This window comes from Leguminivora glycinivorella, chromosome 22 (assembly GCF_023078275.1).
Source record: "Leguminivora glycinivorella isolate SPB_JAAS2020 chromosome 22, LegGlyc_1.1, whole genome shotgun sequence".
In the NCBI taxonomy this organism is placed as follows: domain Eukaryota; kingdom Metazoa; phylum Arthropoda; class Insecta; order Lepidoptera; family Tortricidae; genus Leguminivora; species Leguminivora glycinivorella.
Genome location: NC_062992.1, coordinates 6,513,453 through 6,533,333, shown reverse-complemented (window position 1 = coordinate 6,533,333; position 19,881 = coordinate 6,513,453). Strand labels below are relative to the sequence as shown.

The 19,881-nt window shown below is 41.9% G+C and overlaps 1 protein-coding gene across 4 annotated transcripts in view; it reads left to right on the top strand.

Moving 5' to 3' along the window:
• LOC125237700 (ubiquitin carboxyl-terminal hydrolase 20) overlaps nt 1-19,881 on the top strand; it is a 55,041-nt gene that overhangs the window by 15,892 nt on the left and 19,268 nt on the right. For all 4 annotated transcript variants that reach the window (XM_048144852.1, XM_048144856.1, XM_048144853.1 and 1 more), the window contains 8 exons: nt 227-329; nt 2,144-2,228; nt 3,269-3,366; nt 5,320-5,449; nt 13,377-13,485; nt 16,526-16,645; nt 17,819-17,934; nt 18,871-19,049. In XM_048144852.1, coding sequence (XP_048000809.1) covers nt 227-329; nt 2,144-2,228; nt 3,269-3,366; nt 5,320-5,449; nt 13,377-13,485; nt 16,526-16,645; nt 17,819-17,934; nt 18,871-19,049 — 940 coding nt within the window. The remainder of the gene's footprint in view (nt 1-226; nt 330-2,143; nt 2,229-3,268; nt 3,367-5,319; nt 5,450-13,376; nt 13,486-16,525; nt 16,646-17,818; nt 17,935-18,870; nt 19,050-19,881) is intronic.

Here is a 19,881-nt window from a genome sequence, read left to right as displayed (position 1 = left end):
CAAGGTGCTATCTGCCACAAAAAAATCGCAGATTTCGCCTTGTACGTTGTTTTATTAGCAGTACTGATAATTTACGCTAGTTTACGCGTGATTGTCGCTAGATGTCACTATAACTGTGCCTATACAAATAACCCGCAATTACTCATGTATGGAGCCTACAACTCTTCCCTTACGTATACCTCTATGCACTTACTAAGTTTTTAAATCAAGAATGAATTGTGTTTAGGTATGGGACAGTATGCCAGAAGATAAACTGGGCACAGATGCGGATGGCGACCACCAAGAGAGCAGGAATGTACATGTAAGACGTCGGGCTGCTTCGTCTGGAGGTGGGTTTTTCTTTTTCGAAATTATTATAAAAAATGCACTTAGTAGATATCAGGGGGGTTACCATGACGTGCTAAAGGGACGGAGCTATGTAACTGCTATAGCTGTGTCCCTTTCTCTCAACCTAAACTGGACGTCTTTAGTACGTCATGGTAACCCCCCAGTAAATCGTCGAAGCGTAACATTTGAAAACAACCAAACGTCGTGCAAAACGCCAGTATTGATCTCACAAGCGAATTCGTTTAAAATCCAGACCTATGGCTTGTTTCACCGCGGTGACACTATTTATTATTATTTTATTTATTTTAGGTAATTACAAACATAAATCTCTAATTAATTTACATGGTATCGTTAAGAGGGCTTTCTTGTGAAAAACATTAAAATCGCAACCGAGCGCTTGATTATACCGTGTGTGGTATCAAATTAAAGGGCTTTGCGAGTAGTTTACAAATATATATCACATTATAGGACTTTTTCTACTTGGTCTAACAAAATATGAGAAAATGTCCAAAAGTGGCAATAATTGTACCGGTGAAGGCTCGTTTTCAAAAAATTGCCAAAAATAAATAATAGCAATTTATAATCACTAAGGCATAACAGCAATTTAAGTAAACGTTTCAGATTAATTAAAAACAAAAACTTTTTCGATGTGATGTAGTTTTTCAGAGAAATTGCCACTTAATTTTAGGTAATTTCTGAAAAAAATTGATTTTTCTTAGCCTCGTTTACTCTTATTTGAAACATTAAAATAAAAATGTAGTCTGAGAAGTTTGTAGTACAAGGTATACGAATTATAAATTTACCTGTTTTAGTAATCAAAATTGTCCAAATTTTACAAATAAGATCGACTAATTCAGCTCTATACGTGAGTTTTTCTAAACGTGCATTGGAGAAAAATTCATAATTAATTTAGTGACTTAGTTTTCAAAAATCCAGTCTTATAAAAATCAAGATAATAAGATGCTCTAACTGAAATTTGAATTAAATAAATCTATTGGATAACGGAAAGTGTAGTATTTCACCGACTAAAACTATCAATTTTACATTATTTTGACGTTTTTTTTGAAAGCAGCCTTAAACCAATAAGGTTTGTCTCGATACCTATTCCATTCCGCGGTAGATGTTATACAATACACTGCGCCGTTCGTTGCCCGTTTAACAAGTAAATATTGACGCCGAATGTCTAAATTTTTTAGACAGATTTTATGCTTAATTGTCTCAAAACTGACAGCGAGTTAATTTTTGTTAACAACTGACGCTAATTGGGGGTCCCAAATTCTGAAAATGCCCATATGTCTCGCGGCCGTCGTCGCGGCCAGTCCCGCTTAATATGAAAAAAAAATAAACCATCGACACGAGAAGAAGAATATAACTATAAATATTTAAATTTTAGTTTAGAATACTGTTAATGTTAGTGTAGTGTTAAGTATTTTATAACCCATATGTTTTAGTGAGAACTTTTAAGGGGGTAGACGGGCCATTTTTTTTCAAAGTTCATACTCAAAATCGAGAGCTCTTTCGATCCTGATAGGAGAAAAAAAAATGTCCCAAGATTTCCATACATTTCTTCCATTCCGTTACCGCCATACAAAATGTATGAAAAAATAGTAACGGAATGGTAAAAAACCTTGGGACACTTTTTTTCTCCTATTAGGATTGAAAGAGCTTACGATTCTAAGTGGAAAACACATAAAAATTTCCAAATCCAAAAAAAAAAAGATGAATGTTTACCTACACCCACTTGAATATTATGTTTTATGTACATTTATTCCTGTTTATTTCTCCAATAAAGAAAATAAAACTATGATTGTTACAGCGAGCGACGCGCCCCTGTTCGCGCGCATGCGCCGGAATTCGCCCGCGCCCTCCACATACAGCGACAGGACTGACCCGCACCTCAGGTAAATCTGCTTCTATACCTAAAAACATCTGACGACCGGTCTGGCTCAGTCGGTAGTGACCTTGCCTGCTAAGCCGCGGTCCTGGGTTCGAATTTGGTAAGGGCATTTATTTGTGTGATGAGCACAGATATTTGTTCCTGTCATGGATGTTTTCTATGTATATAAGTATGTATTTATCTATTTAAGTATGTATATCGTCGCTTAGCACCCATAGTACAAGCTATGCTTAGTTTGGGGCTAACTTGATCTGTGTAAGGTGTCCCCAATATTTATTTATCAACTTTCAGCCCGTTGCCCTCCCAATAAAGTAGAAACAGAACATTAGTTTTCGGCCAGAAAGCAAGTTCATAGACCATAAACATATAAATGTCATATACAAAGAAAAAATTACCAATGCCTCCAAGTGTTCTAAGCTGGATTCGAACCAGCGTACTCCGTTAACCGGACGGATGCCTCAACCACTCGGCCATCGGTACACGAACGCAAGGGTCGAAATTTTCAAGTATATTACACAATAGGGAACTTGACTGTAGTTAAAATAAACTATTTTATACCATTCACAAAATAAAGCAAAAGGGAATGTACAAGTTTCTAATGGGGTGGCAACGCGCATGTGACACTGTTTGATTTGCAGACGTCCATAGGTTACGGTGGCCGCTTTACATCAGGCGGACCGTACGCTTGTTTGTCACCGACGTAGTATAAAAATAAAGCATCAGATAATTATACAAAAAACATGGACAGAAGTTATTTTTAAATCCAATTTCTATTTAATAAGTCAGGTAAAAATATATAAAAAAAATAACTGAGTTGACCGTGACGTCACTCAATTTTATTTAATATAAATTCCATATTAGCAAGTCGTTCAAATTCGTTTTGACAGTTCTTAAAAGCTGATTTTGATTTGACTAGGAGGCAAGTAGCCTGTTACCGAGAGCTTGGCTTGGGGCTTTATGAGAAAATAGTTTAATTTGATCTAAGATTTCATAGACCATTTCCGCAATGTCTTTATAATGACGTTATTATTTTATTTCCTACAGGGTAGGGCAGTCAGAAACTGTGAACAGGCATCGACGGTCAGCGAGCTTCGCGGGAACGCAGCAAACCGCTTACTCTGTACAAACACATCACCAGAACCGTGAGTTTACTGTTATTATTTCTTCTGCACTTATAATTTGTTTCTGTTATCTAATACTAGCTTTTGCCCGCGGCTTCGCTCGCGTTAGAAAGAGACAAAAAGTAGCCTATGCCACTCTCCATCCCTTCAACTATCTCCACTTAAAAAATCACGTCAATTCGTCGCTCCGTTTTGCCGTGAAAGACGGACAAACAAACAGACACACACACTTTCCCATTTATAATATTAGTATGGATTAAATTGACAACATTCCATATTTTTGAGTACTACTTTTGATTGTTTGGTTAGAAAGAACTCGATAATAAAAGATACACGTATTTTTTTTATTTACAAAAAAACTGCTATTTTAACGCGAAAATCCCATTTTATTACTACTTCGAGCAGAAAGAGCGTAAGTTACAAACGTCAAGACACAGCTTTATGACGTCACATGTGCTGTTTCATACACCTAAGAAAACGACAAAATAATTCCTAAAAAATAGTTTTAACAGTCAGCTTAAACAGTCCGAGATGTCTGACTGGCAAGTGTCACTGTCACCAAATATTGAATAACTACGAGCTATGGAATGTAAAGTATAAGGAAGGAAATCTGTCAAAGTAGAACAGTCGAAAAGTGACGTGTCAAACCTTTATGTACCTGCAATTGCAGCGCCGCCTATCTATGGTTTTATATGTGCACTTCTGATACTTATAAAGCTTTCGCTCCTTACCTCTAATCTCCATACTACGAGCGGTGATAAGTGTCACAGTCAAACTCAAGTGACATCCCAACCGGAAGATTTTTTTGGTTATAGTGGCAGCTCTTTATAGTCTGAATCAACTAGGTAACGTCACTTCCCCTTTAAACTATTTTTAAGAATATTTAACAGAAATTTGGAAATAAAATTAAAAAAACCGGCCAAGAGCGTGTCGGGCCACGCTCAGTGTAGGGTTCCGTAGTTTTATGTATTTTTCTCAAAAACTACTGAACCTATTAATTTCAAAACAATTTTCCTAGAAAGTCATTATAAAGTCCTACTTTTGTGAAAGTTCTACTTTTGTGATTTTTTTTTCATATTTTTTAAACATATGATTCTAAAGTTCGGCCGGGGACAGACTTTTTTTTCCTTTAGGAGCGATTATTTCCGAAAATATTAATATTATCAAAAAACGATTTTAGTAAACCCTTATTCATTTTTAAATACCTATCCAACAATATATCACACGTTGGGGTTGGAATGAAAAAAACTATCAGTCCCCACTTTACGTGTAGGGGGGGTATACCCTAATGAAACATTTTTACATTTTTTTATTTTTGCACTTTGTCGGCGTGATTAATATACATATTTGTACCAAATTTCAGCTTTCTAGTGCTAACGGTTACTGAGATTATCCGCGGACGGACGGACGGACGGACGGACGGGCGGACAGACAGACATGGCGAAACTATAAGGATTCCTAGTTGACTACGGAACCCTAAAAAGATATTTTTGTGATCTACAGGCGTATATCTCGAAAAGGTTTTCGATTTAGGGACATTGAAAATTTTGAAACGTTGTCAATTATAGACTATATCGGCTACGGGGCCTGGTTCTAATGAATATACCTGACTATTCGTTTAGGTACGTTTTTAGCAATTACAAAGTTTACTTCTAATGGCGAGCCACGAAAATCCTAAAAACGACTACCATGTCGAACTTCAAAATCCACCGACGACCGGTTTGGCGTAGTCGGTAGTGACCCTGCCTGCTACGCCGCGGTCCCGGGTTCGAATCCCGGTAAGGGCATTTATTTGTGTGATGAGCACAGATATTTGTTCCTGAGTCAACACAACACAAGCCGTCTTGAGCTTACCGTGGGGCTCAGTCAATCTGTGTAAGAATGTCCTATATATATATATATATATATATATATATATTTTTATATTTAAAATCCATGTCAACAAGATTATATATTAAAATTCTTATTTGACAGCTCTAGCGTCGTCATCACGAGACGTGGGTTCAGAATCGTCATTGTCGTGTTCGAGCGAAGCTGAAGACCGTTACGAGACCTGCTCGAGTGGGGCTAGCGACGCCCCTGACCCACCCGTACACCACCCACCGTAAGCTACCTCTCCTTGTCTGTTCTATGTAGCTAGAGTCAGACGGAGCTATAAGACTGTCGTGTTCGAGCGATGCTGAAGACCGTTACGAGACCTGCTCGAGTGGGGCTAGCGACGCCCCTGACCCACCCGTTCACCACCCACCGTAAGCTACCTCTCCTTGTCTGTTCTATGTAGCTAGAGTCAGACGGAGCTATATGACTGTCGTGTTCAAGCGAAGCTGAAGACCGTTACGAGACCTGCTCGAGTGGGGCTAGCGACGCCCCTGACCCACCCGTTCACCACCCACCGTAAGCTACCTCTCCTTGTCCGTTCTATGTAGCTAGAGTCAGACGGAGCTATATGACTGTCGTGTTCGAGCGATGCTGAAGACCGTTACGAGACCTGCTCGAGTGGGGCTAGCGACGCCCCTGACCCACCCGTTCACCACCCACCGTAAGCTACCTCTCCTTGTCTGTTCTATGTAGCTAGAGTCAGACGGAGCTATATGACTGTCGTGTTCGAGCGATGCTGAAGACCGTTACGAGACCTGCTCGAGTGGGGCTAGCGACGCCCCTGACCCACCCGTTCACCACCCACCGTAAGCTACCTCTCCTTGTCTGTTCTATGTAGCTAGAGTCAGACGGAGCTATATGACTGTCGTGTTCGAGCGAAGCTGAAGACCGTTACGAGACCTGCTCGAGTGGGGCTAGCGACGCCCCTGACCCACCCGTTCACCACCCACCGTAAGCTACCTCTCCTTGTCTGTTCTATGTAGCTAGAGTCAGACGGAGCTATATGACTGTCGTGTTCGAGCGAAGCTGAAGACCGTTACGAGACCTGCTCGAGTGGGGCTAGCGACGCCCCTGACCCACCCGTTCATCACCCACCGTAAGCTACCTATCCTTGTTTGTTCTATGTAGCTAGAGTCAGACGGAGCTATATGACTGTCGTGTTCGAGCGAAGCTGAAGACCGTTACGAGACCTGCTCGAGTGGGGCTAGCGACGCCCCTGACCCACCCGTTCACCACCCACCGTAAGCTACCTATCCTTGTTTGTTCTATGTAGCTAGAGTCAGACGGAGCTATATGACTGTCGTGTTCGAGCGAAGCTGAAGACCGTTACGAGACCTGCTCGAGTGGGGCTAGCGACGCCCCTGACCCACCTGTTCACCAACCACCGTAAGCTATCTCTCCTTGTCTGTTCAATGTAGCTAGAGTCAGACGGAGCTATAGAGCAGTCTAGCAGCAGAGCTAGAGCAGTCTCGTCCGCTCACTCGCTAAGTGCGGACGCGTTTTTTGGTGACTTTCGCCTCATTTGAATTTGTTTATTTTCTTTTTTGTGATTGGTTGACGTCTAAATTTCTGATTTCTTGTTGCTCTTGAGCTGTTCTTATGAGCCGACTCCGCCCAGTGGGCGGCACTAGAGTGAGATAGCTTGTAGGAACTGTGCTTCGGCGGGGGTGTTTGTCGTGGTGAGACTTTTTGCCTTTTTGTTTCTCATTTCCTGGGGATCGAACCCGGGACGCCCGCATAGCAGCTTGCTGTTGGATCCACCGAGCCACGAAGGAGAGTTCTCACCGCGGCGAAATAGCTTGCTACTAGCCGCGAGTAACGTCACAATACAACGCATCGGCTACGCCACATACGACTACGAACCAGTGCTACGTGCTACGAGCTACGCCGCATTGCTACGCCCTATTGTTTCAAGCATCTGGGAATACTCGTTACGAACATGGACTCGGTACTGAATAACAGCATGATTTGTAATGGGTGCCAATCGGAGATGTTAGTAGGAGAAGAATTCTTGCAATGTATGGCGGCAAACTGCAGGAAGTTGTACCATTATAACTGTACCTTTAAAAACCTTTCCGAGGCAGAAGCAAACCTGGATCTGTCCTGAATGTGCCGCGGCCGCAAAAAAGGGCGGTAATAACAGTGAAACTCCTGTGGGAACCCCGACAAGTAGCAAAAATGTGACGCTACGGAAACCCGCCCCAGTCTCCTGCGGTTTGACGGAGCCCTACCTACCTAGCTACCTAGACAAGGACGAATCCGTGTCGATATCTCCCGACCTTGAAATAAAACTGCTTCGGGAACAAATTACAAACTTGACGGAGCGCCTAGCAGATGCAGTCTCTACAATCGAGCGCTTCCATTCTGCTCTCACTATGTGTACAAGTAAAGTGGATGCGGTGAGTGAGAAACTGTGCGGACTTGAAAATACGATCAAGGCTCAAAGCATGTCTGAGAACGCGCCGCCTCCACCCACCACATACAGTGAGATTGTGAAGGCCAGCAATGAAACACGTTGCTTGTCGAGCATCAACATCAGCGCTGAACCTAATGCGGAAAAGGCAAGAAAGGAATCTCTTGCAGACAACCTCACTAAGACCGTAACAGCCAGTGACGTCGCTACGAGGAATGATTTATTGCAAAACAACGTCAATGATAAGCAGTTGTCTGCAGGCAGTAGCAAGCAGTATGTCCAATGTAAGCCCTGTAGCAGTGATAAGTCTAGGAATGTCAAAGACGACGCAGTAAATAAACAACCACGACTTACCTCAATACGCTGCACTGCAGGTCCCGATATAACGTCTCTCCGAGCAGTCGAACTCCGAAAGCACATACATTTATGGAATATGGTGTCGGAGGCTGGCGAGGTTCAAGAGTATCTGCAGACCTTGTGTCCAAACGCAACCTGTACGGTCGAAGAACTTAACTCGAAAGGGAATTACAAGTCTTATAAAATAGGAATACCCGCCGCGTTCTATGACAAGTGTCTTTCTGCAAATGTTTGGCCTGAAAACGCAAGAGTTAAAAGGTGGTCCTTTCGTCGACAAGGTGCAAAAGCCCAGCAAAAACAGGCATAATATATCTCGCAAACGTTCTTCAAGCACGTCCGTAAGCATTGTGTATCAAAATGTTCGAGGTCTCAACACAAAATTGAAGGCTTTTAGGCATAATACTGTTGCTCTCGACAACGACATTGTAGCGGTTACCGAATCCTGGCTGTCTGATTCGGTTGAGGACTCAGAACTGGTCGAAAATGAGTGGAGCGTACTCCGGAGGGATCGTGCTGGAGGGCGTCAAGGAGGAGGCGTGCTGTTGGCGGCACGGCCAGGTATTCAACTACAGCGCAGACAGGACCTTGAGACGACCGGTGGCGAAGATCTCTGGGCCTCGTTCTATCTGGAGCATACTTTGTGCTATGTGTGTGTTATATATATACCTCCTAAGTCTGTTGACGATGTGTATATGAGCTTTTTTCACAAAGTTGAATCTGTTATTGACTCCTTGAAGGGTGTTGTGGTAATTGTCGGCGATTTAAACCTAAACCCGACCTATTCTTCTGTGAATATTTTAAGCTATTTCTGTTATTTTACAACTGTTTGTAACTTGAATGAGACGAATGATGTATCGAATGCATTTGGAGGAGTGCTAGATGTTGTCCTGGTGCGTGGCGATTCGAGTTGTGTGAAGGTTTGTGAGATGGAAGATGGCGGGCTCGTCTCTCATCGTGACGCGTACCATCCACCGCTGGAAATTGACGTACCGTTTACGAGATCGGGACACAAGTCTGCTTTCATAAAAGCCAGCAATGTCGATTTAAGCCGTGATTGGAACTTTTCGAAAGGCAATTATGAACTTATCTACCTGTTATTGTCAAAGGTGTCCTGGCATGACCTACTTGAGACTCGTGATGCCAACGTGGCTGTAGATATGTTTTATGATATATTATACAACATTTTTGATGTATGTATACCCCGGAAATCTAGATTTAATAAACCTAGTAAACGTTTCCCGGTTTGGTTTACGTCTGATATCATTGCGGGACTTAAGATGAAGGCTAAACTGCATAGAGATTGGAAACGTTCAGGAGACGAGTCTATATATTCCAGCTTCTCTAGGCTTAGGGCCAGTCTTAAGCTTCGTTTAACAAGTGCATACGATGACTACATTGGTAACATGCAGTTTAAGCTTGCGTCCAACCCTCAAGCGCTTTGGCAACATGTTGGAAACCTAAAGGCCAAGGGAGGATTCGAGGCTCAAGTAACCTTCCAGGGGAATGAGTTTGAAGGGACGGAGGCAGCTCAGGCCTTCGCAGACTTCTTTTCTTCTGTCTTTTTGTCAAATGTTCCAAACCTTGACTTTGAGCAAACTGTTCGCAGTGACTTGACTTGTAATTCTAATTACGTTCATATAAGCCTTATATCTCCGCTTGACATTGAAGCCGCTATAAAGCGTTTAAAGCCGCGTAGCTCCCCAGGTCCTGATAACGTTCCGGCCTATATATTAAAAGGGTGTAAAGAGTGGCTTATAGAACCCTTATGTCACATTTTGAACACATCATTGTGTACTGGAGTTTACCCGCATCACTGGAAAGTCACAAGAGTGCGACCTATTCCTAAAACTAGTAACTCAACCTGCGTCGAAGATTATCGACCTATAGCCATTCTGTCGTCGATTGCTAAGGTATTTGAGATCATCGTGAATACGCTCGTAGCTCCTCAAGTTAAGCCCTTCCTTAGCGATTCCCAGCACGGTTTTAGGCCTCGGCGCTCAGTGGAGTCGAATCTTCTAACTTTGGCGGACTCGGTATCCGATCATATGGACAGGGGTATACAAGCGGACGTGTTGTACTTCGATTTTCAAAAAGCATTTGATCGCGTGGATAACGATGTGCTATTGAGCAAGTTGTGCGATATAGGCTTTTCCCCGCAACTGCTCCGTTTCTTCGCTAGTTATCTTCGCGATAGGAGCCAATATGTGCAACACGGCTGCTTTATATCGAACGCTTACCACACTAGATCTGGAGTCAGTCAGGGATCGGTGCTGGGTCCTTTGCTCTTCGGTATAATGATTAATGACCTGGCATCCGTTCCGAGATTCGCTAGATGCCTTCTTTATGCCGATGACTTAAAGTTGATTTATGGCGTGCAAGAAATCTCAGACTGTGAATCTCTTCAAAAGGATCTTGATCTGCTGCACGAGTGGAGCGTAAGAAATATACTTTCATTTAATGTCTCCAAATGCGCGGTTATAAGTTTTAGTAGAGCTCGGAATCCACTGATGTACGAATATACTTTAGGTTCAAACAATTTAGTTCGTGTTAGCTCTATTCGTGATCTCGGTGTCATCCTAGACTCTCGTCTCAATTTCCATGAGCACTTGAATGCATTGACCCGTAATTGTTACAGGAGGTTAGGATTTGTCATTCGAAGTGCCAAGGATTTTACTGACTCACATACAATAAAGCTGCTCTACAACGCCTTAGTGAGGAGTAAACTTGAGACGGCCTCTGTCGTTTGGAGTCCCTACGAGACAACATATGTCTTGCAACTTGAAAAAGTGCAGAAAGTTTTCTTGCGCTTCCTATACAGAAAATTGTACGGGTATTACCCATTTCTCTATCCCACCAAATTTTTGTTAGGAATGCTGGGATATAACTCACTCGAGGTAAGACGCAGTTCGGCACTTCTCACTGCAATTTGTACCATCCTACGCGGTGACTCTGACTGTGTCGAATTGACACCACAAGTAGTACGGCTGCTTGTCCCGATACCGTCTAAATTTGAGTTTCGGCCTCGAAACCGCTGTCTTCTGTCAGTGCCAAGTTCCCGAACAGTGTCGAGAAGGAACTCTCCTTTTGTTCGAGCATTACACAGCTTGAATTTACTCCTCGCATCAGCGCCTGAATGTGATGTGTTTGCTAGTAGATGGATGGTTGTACGTGATGAATGTCTGAGGTTCAGCGAGATGATGGATGTTCGTCCTTCTTCTGTGCCTTATTAGTGTTTATTGTATGTCAACTTTTTCCCGTTATGTATATATAGGGATCATATATGTATTTTCACAGTGCTTTGGTTTATCTGTAATGCTGTGTTAATTATTATGAATAAAAATAAATAAATAAATAATAAAAAAATATGACTGTCGTGTTCGAGCGAAGCTGAAGACCGTTACGAGACCTGCTCGAGTGGGGCTAGCGACGCCCCTGACCCACCCGTTCACCAACCACCGTAAGCTATCTCTCCTTGTCTGTTCAATGTAGCTAGAGTCAGACGGAGCTATATGACTGTCGTGTTCGAGCGAAGCTGAAGACCGTTACGAGACCTGCTCGAGTGGGGCTAGCGACGCCCCTGACCCACCCGTTCACCACCCGCCGTAAGCTACCTCTCCTTGTCTGTTCTATGTAGCTAGAGTCCGACGGAGCTATATGACTGTCGTGTTCGAGCGAAGCTGAAGACCGTTACGAGACCTGCTCGAGTGGGGCTAGCGACGCCCCTGACCCACCCGTTCACCACCCACCGTAAGCTACCTCTCCTTTCCTGTTCTATGTAGCTAGAATGAGACGGAGCTATATGACTGTCGTGTTCGATCGAAGCTGAAGATCGTTACGAGACCTGCTCGAGTGGGGCTAGCGACGCCCCTGACCCACCCGTTCACCACCCACCGTAAGCTACCTCTCCTTGCCTGTTCTATGTAGCTAGAATGAGACGGAGCTATATGACTGTCGTGTTCGAGCGAAGCTGAAGACCGTTACGAGACCTGCTCGAGTGGGGCTAGCGACGCCCCTGACCCACCCGTTCACCACCCACCGTAAGCTACCTCTCCTTGTCTGTTCTATGTAGCTAGAGTCAGACGGAGCTATACGACTGTCGTGTTCGAGCGAAGCTGAAGACCGTTACGAGACCTGCTCGAGAGGGGCTAGCGACGCCCCTGACCCACCCGTTCACCAACCACCGTAAGATTTTTTTCAGTACAGATGGTGCTTTTTTTACGCACTAGTGCGAGAAGTTGTTCATTATATGGCAGGTTGAAACTTCGGAGGTCCATCTGTACTGAAAAACGTCGTTTGATACACGTGCGAAAAGGAAATTCGTAACTCGTGTCGATTTAAAACACTCCCTTCGGTCGTGTTTTAATTTATCGCCACTCGTTTCGAACTTCCTCTTTTTCGCACTTGTATCGAAATGTACTATTAATTTCGGAATTTTAACACAGGAATTTTCAAGGGTTAACTAAATGTAAATATGATTTTATGTAGAAAAGTCCGTGTTTTTTCAATTTCCATATTTACAATAGTCCAGGCAGGCAAGCGTGATAAATGATAAAACATCGGGCCGTGCCTATCGCACTTACAAATAGTGTGATAGGGACGGCCTGATATTTTATCATCTATCGCGCGACCGTGCTTGCCTGCCAGCACCGATAGCATGGTCGCGCGATAAACGATTAAACATCAGGCCGTCCCTATCGCACTTACATTGCCTGCAAGATTTAGTGTCGCGGATTTCATGAGGCATTTTTTTTGTAGCGCCATTTATGTGTGGTGTAGTGTATGCGCGTTCTTAGGCGGTCGCATTTTAATGTATGGGATGGTACGATCTTCTTAATATTTAATCTATGATGATGTTGACAAATTATTTTTCCCCTCACTAGCTCGGAAACACGTGTTATGTCCTTTAATACCAGCGGGTAAAAACGCATTTTATCCTAGTGGATAAAGTAATTACCTAGTAGTAATTATTATTAGTAGTAGTAGTAGTAATTTCACTAGTGTGGGTAAAGTAATTTGACCTTGAATAAAGTCAAATTAACTGCTTCAAAATTGATAACAGTGGGTGAATGTAGTAATAAAGATGATTTACCACCTGTGGAACTACTGGAAGCAGTGATAAACGCATTTTTTGCGTTGTAGTTTCCTCGCTATAGTGAGGGGAAAAGTTTTGTGTTACACTCAAATGTATTTTATTTCTCGTGTGTTAAAAAACTCGCAAGTTCAGCTTCTCGTATTTAAAACTCGCTTCGCTCGTGGTTCAACTATAGAATCTTTTCATTTGCTCGTTTTTCAATTCCACACTCGGCGTTAAAATACAACTTTGCCCCCTTGTATAACAAATAACTATTGGTGTGTAAGTGCGCTAATGTATTGTGAATGGACAGAAACAAAGCGGTGGAGGCGACGGTGGCGCAGCGCGGTATCGGAGCATCATTTCTGACGTGTTCGACGGAAAACTGCTGTCTTCCGTGCAATGCCTCATCTGTGACCGGGTATGTTGTAATCTCATTTAATATTTCTAGTAGACTAGGAACTGGCAACACAGCGGGGACTTATGTAAGGCACTGGTCCCACCGTGAGCTGGTAAGCTATGTATGTCTCTTTTAACTACTTGCACGGAGGTGCTTATCGTTTTTATAGCCGATAGCTCATAGCTTACTAGCTCGCGGTGGGACCAGTGCCAGGGGTGGGTACAGGGGATTTAATCGTTCTTCTTAAAATCGCCGTCAATAGAAATTGTCAACAATGTAAACAAACCGTTCTATAAAATATCAATATTCTAGCACAACTTTATTATGTTAAAGGTTGAGGATCATGATGAGATATGAATTGATTGAATAACACATAGATTTGGCCAGTATCTGATGAGTTAGAATGGAAATTAAGGATTTTTTGACTACAGGCTTTGTTTACATTGTGTACAAATTCTATTGACGGCGACTTTAGGGAGTTATGAAATTTCTAGTACCGTATTTAGCTTTTTTCATATATTCCATCTTATTATTATAAATAGGAAAGTGTGTGTCTGTTTGTCCGTCTTTCACGGCAAAACGGAGCAACGAATTGACGTGATTTTTTAAGTGGAAATAATTGAGGGGATGGATAGTGACAGGCTATTTTTAGTCTTTTTCTAACCCCTCACTTCCCTAAAGTGGAGGTGGAATTTTGTAGTAGTGGTAGTAGTGAGTAACTCTTTATTGTACAAAAACACATTAAAAAATAGCATACAAAGGCGAACCTATCTCTTTAAGGGATCTCTTCCAGTTAACCTTTGAGTAAATGAGAGAAAAAAACATATCAACATATTTTTATGGAGCATTCCGCATATAAATATATTAAAAATAAATATATATTTAACTAGCTTTTACCCGCGGCTTCGCCCGCGTAATAAAAGTATTCTTATTGAAACGTTTACAAAAAATAAGATTTTCATTTGGATCCGTAGGTTTCTTTGTATGTAAGCGGGGCAATTCTCGACTGGGGGGCCATTGTAACTGATCTATTTGCTGTACGGTCAGCCAAGAAAGTGGTTTACCACTTTTCGACTCTATTGATCGAAAAGTGGTAAACCACTTTTTTGGCTGACAGTCAGCCAAAAAAGTGGTTTAACCTTACACATATTACTATTGTTTTAAAAGAAATTCTTGCAATTATTGTAGAATTGTTACACAGCGACCACAGCGTAGGTAGTAGGTACGAATATGTTTGTATTTTACCTATATAAATATTTATACTGGGGAAACTTCATACAACCCACATAACCAGTATCTCGACGCTATGGTCGGTAGGGTAAAAAGTACTTCATTGCATTATCGCTTACAATTTTTTCCATTTTGCTTATAGGTACTTATTGCAAACGTAAACATATAAAAAATAAAACCGCCTTCAAAAAAAGCGTGTTACAAAACACGGAGAAACTAAAAAGCCAAAAATAATAAACCTTCGAATTCATATTTCTTATCGGATTGCAATAATCTAAACATCCAAATTATAAAAAAATCAATTATTTTTGTAGTCGGTACCAGACCTGTTCGTCGCCTTGCTATTTCCTGTTTGCCCCACCCAACCATACGCAGGCTGGCCCCGACACAACAACAGGGGAGAAAATTTCTTTTCCACCTCATTAGATTTTAAAATCGTTGTACCTATTTATCGTGTTCAGCGACCCGATAAACCATAAAAACGATACCCATATTGTGTTTTTGACTTTACCCCCTTTTCACCCCTTTAGGGGTAAAATTTTCAAAAAACCTGAAAAATGTATTTAGTCATATGTCTTTAGGAATCCTCCTATGAAGTTTCGAATAAAATAGTCAAACTAATCTTGTTTCCCCATACAAACTTTGAACCCCCATTTCACCCTTTTAAGAGGAGAATTTTGAAAAATCCTTTCTTAGTGCTTCTCTACGCCATATAAGGAACCTATGTTTCGGCTGTGTGTTGATATATTATGTCAGTTAGTCAGGCAGTCAGTTTCTTCTTTTATATATTTTTTGATATTTAAACCCCATTGCACTACAACAGGGGAGAAGGTATTTCACTTCCGCTTCGTTAGATTTTAAAAACGTTGTATTTATCGTGATCAGCGACCCAATAAACCGTAAAAACGATACCCATATTAGTTTTTGGACTTTATCACCCCCTTTTCACCCTTTCAGGGGTTAGATTTCAAAAAACCTGAAACACGTCTTTAGTCATATGTTTTTAGGATCCCTCTTGTGAAGTTTCGAATAAAACAGTGAAACTAACATTGTTTCCCCATACAAACTTTGAACCCCCATTTAACCCCCTTAGGAGACGAATTTTGAAAAATCCTTTCTTAGTGCTCCTCTACACTATATAAGGAACCTACGTGCCAAATTCGACATCTCTAGGACCAGCGGTTTCGGCTGTGCGTTGATATGTCAGTCAGTCAGTCAATATCTTCTTTTATTCATATATTTTTTTGATATTTAAACCCCATTGCACCACAACAGGGGAGAAGGTATTTCACTTCCGCCTCGTTAGATTTTAAAAACGTTGTATTTATCGTGATCAGCGACCCGATAAACTATAAAAACGATACCCATATTGATTTTTTTACTTTATCACCCCCTTTTCACCCTTTTAGGGGTTAAATTTTCAAAAAACCTGAAACACGTATTCAGTCATATGTCGTAAGGAATCTTCCTGTGAAGTTTCGAATAAAATAGTCAAACTAATCTTGTTTCCCCATACAAACTTTGAACCCCCATTTGACCCCCTTAGGAGGTGAATTTTGGGAAATCCTTTCTTAGTGCTCCTCTACACTATATAAGAAACCTACGTGCCAAATTTGAAATCTCTAGGACCAGCGGTTTCGGCTGTGCGTTGATATGTCAGTCAGTCAGTCAGTCAGTCAGTCAGTCAGTCAGTCAGCTTCTTCTTTTATATATTTAGATATTGCAAGTGTGATGAAAAACATTGTATTTAAGGGTCTGTCGCGATTCAACTTACTCTCGTTAGCAATATTCAACGTCGCACACTGTTATTAACATGTTGCTTCCAATGCAGGTGTCAACGCGCGTAGAAACATTCCAAGACCTGTCCCTCCCGATACCGTCACGAGAGCACCTCGCGGTGTTGCGCTCGCAGCCCGCGCTCGACCACCTACCAGCAGACCACGAATCTTGGGTAACTGAACAAACCTATACAACCAGTTCTTATTGAATTCCGTTAACTTTAAGGGAAGGTACTTTAGATCAAATACAATTAATTTCTCTAAGTAACTAGCGTCTTCACTGTTACGGTTATCGAGTTATTAAAAAAATAAAGATAATTACTGAACACGTATGTGACAACCTTCACCAATTCCTCTAACTTGAATGTTATTCTTAAGGGTCTCACACACTAACAAATTCAAGTTGACAGTCAATATGACAATTATGAAAAAATTGTTTTTGTGAATTTAACTAAAAGTGATATACAGGGTGGTTCCTGATAATGAACCTAGCTACGTGTCGAATTTAACGGAAAACAAAAACAACATGGTGTATATAAATCATAGAGAAATAAGTAACGGAAGAGTTGTAACTCCATACATCAGTAAATGCAAGTTATTTGAAGTGACATCTAGCGACAATCACACGTCAATCACGCGTCAAATAGCGTAAATTATCAGTACTGCTACTTGTCAATAGATGTCGCGACGCCCCCCGCGACGTACCCCAAAGGTGTAATGCCGCCTAGGCCACCGTACCTTTTTAGGGTTCCGTAGTCAACTAGGAACCCTTATAGTTTCGCCATGTCTGTCTGGCCGTCCGTCCGTCCGTCCGTCCGCGGATAATCTCAGTAACCGTAAGCACTAGAAAGCTGAAATTTGGTACCAATATGTATATCAATCACGCCAACAAAGTGCAAAAATAAAAAATGGAAAAAAATGTTTTATTAGGGTACCCCCCTTACATGTAAAGTGGGGGCTGATATTTTTTTTAATTCCAAGCCCAACGTGTGATATATTGTTGGATAGGTATTTAAAAATGAATAAGGGTTTACTGAGATCGTTTTTTGATAATATTAATATTTTCGGAAATAATCGCTCCTAAAGGAAAAAAAAGTGCGTCCCCCCCCTCTAACTTTTGAACCATATGTTTCAAAAATATGAAAAAAATCACAAAAGTAGAACTTTATAAAGACTTTCTAGGAAAATTGTTTTGAACTTGATAGGTTCAGTAGTTTTTGAGAAAAATACGAAAAACTACGGAACCCAACACTGAGCGTGGCCCGACACGCTCTTGGCCGGTTTTTTTTTCTTAGACTTTATCTGTCTATACGGAGTTATATATGTATGTCTTTGCTTGTATGCAGATGTGGTGGATATTGAGCTGGCTTCGGTCCTGGTTCTACGGGCCAGTGGTTTCTCTGCAAGACTGCCTTGCTGCCTTCTTCAGCGCGGACGAGTTGAAAGGAGACAACATGTACAGGTATAGTAACACTTGAATATTCCACAATCTTCGTCGAAACTTAATGACTGAGGGTCATGACCACCATAACGGCTCAGCCACGACATTGGTCTAAGCGTGACAGCGGTGAGCGGCGGCCATACATTGGAGCGAGACACAGCGATGGGACTTTTCGTTCGCACGTATGGCTGCCGCTCACCGCTGTCGCGCTTAGACCAATGTCGTGGCTGGGCCGTTAGTCGCTGTACGTTGCAGTGCCCTCCAGGCCGATAAAAAAAACCTTTTTAAAGGATTTCTGGAGCCCAACGCGTGTGAGCTAATTTTTCTACAAAGGTCTACTTTTAGGTTTGTATTTATTGAACAGAATTTTAATTATTTTGCTTGGCCCTGAGGAAATGGAACTACAATTTTCACGGGGTTCAGGTGACGTAGCCGAATGGCATTTCTGCGACGCGAAACGAAAACGAAACGCCGCGAAAGGTAGTCTGGCTCGTCGCGCCAATACGCAAGAGCGATAGAGATAGATATCTACGAGCGTTTCGTTTCGTGAGCGTTTGTGCCATTCTGCTACGCACACTGAACATAATACATATTTTCGCTTCTTGTTTTCGTGATCCGATGGCCGAGTGGTTTAGGCATCCGTCCGGTAAACGGATTCGGTTCGATTCCAGCTCAGGACACTTGGAGGCCTTGGTCACTTTTTATTTATTTATTTAAACTTTATTGCACAAAAATGTACAAATGGCGGACTTAATGCCAAAAGGCATTCTCTACCAGACAACCATAGGGCCAAACAGAGATTCAATACAAATGGTGCAGAGAGAAAACAAAAGGTGATGTACTAAGAAGAAAAGCAAACTATATGTATAGACTACACATACTTTTTCCTTGTACCTATATGACATTTATTTCACGAAAAAAAAAAGTTTCTACTAACCCAATATCTCTTGTTATTAGCTGTTCCCGTTGCAACAAGCTGCGCAACGGCGTGAAGCTGTCGGGTGTGGTCCGGCTGCCGGAAGTGCTCTGCGTGCACCTGAAGCGGTTCCGGCACGAGCTCATGTTCAGCGCCAAGGTGGCCGCGCGCGTCTCCTTCCCGCTGCACGACCTCAACATGCAGCCTTACACGCATAAAGGTAGAATCAACTCTGTTAAAACATAACATGGAACTACGTAGGTGCGCTCATGGACAAAAAGTGTGTATATCAGCTACTTTTCTAGCTAACTCTCGTATGGCATCGTCTCCCATCACGGATCCAGCTTCGTGCCCAGGGGGGGGTCACGTAATAAAGACCCAGGCCCGGGGGGGACGTGGTCTATTTGTATGGCCAACCTAGGCTCCAGGGGGGGGTCATGACCCCCCCCTGGATCCGCGCATGATCGTCTCATGGGGAAAATACACATAAGTAAAACTACTATAATATTCTGAATTGCCAATTAAAATCAGACACATTGCAGCCTTATACACACAAAAGTGAAAAAAAAAGAAGTAATAAAAAATATTGCATAAAGGTAGAGAAAACTAACTATAATAACCAAAAGTCCGTATTATGGCTACTTCACTACCAGGATCCCGTATGGAATAGTATTTTGGGGAAAATACACATAAGTAAAACTACTAGAATATTCTGAATTGTCAATTGAAATCTAACAGACGCTGTAATTTTATACACATAAAAGCAAAATAGAATTCAAATTGTCAAAATAATTGTATTATGGCTACGTTTCTCGGTAACCCTCGTATGGCATCATTTTGTGGGGAAAATGCACATCGAGATCGTTCGAGAAATTTCAGTGGAAATGGAAAATAGTCACACTGATGTATGACTATGTTCGCACCTGGCTCTACTATGGCATAGCTTTATGGGGACTATATTACACTTTAAAAGTGGTTTCCTTAAACTCTATGGTAATTAAAAACAGTCGTCCTTGGTTGTTACAAAAGTCCTCTTTATCAAGTATAACTAT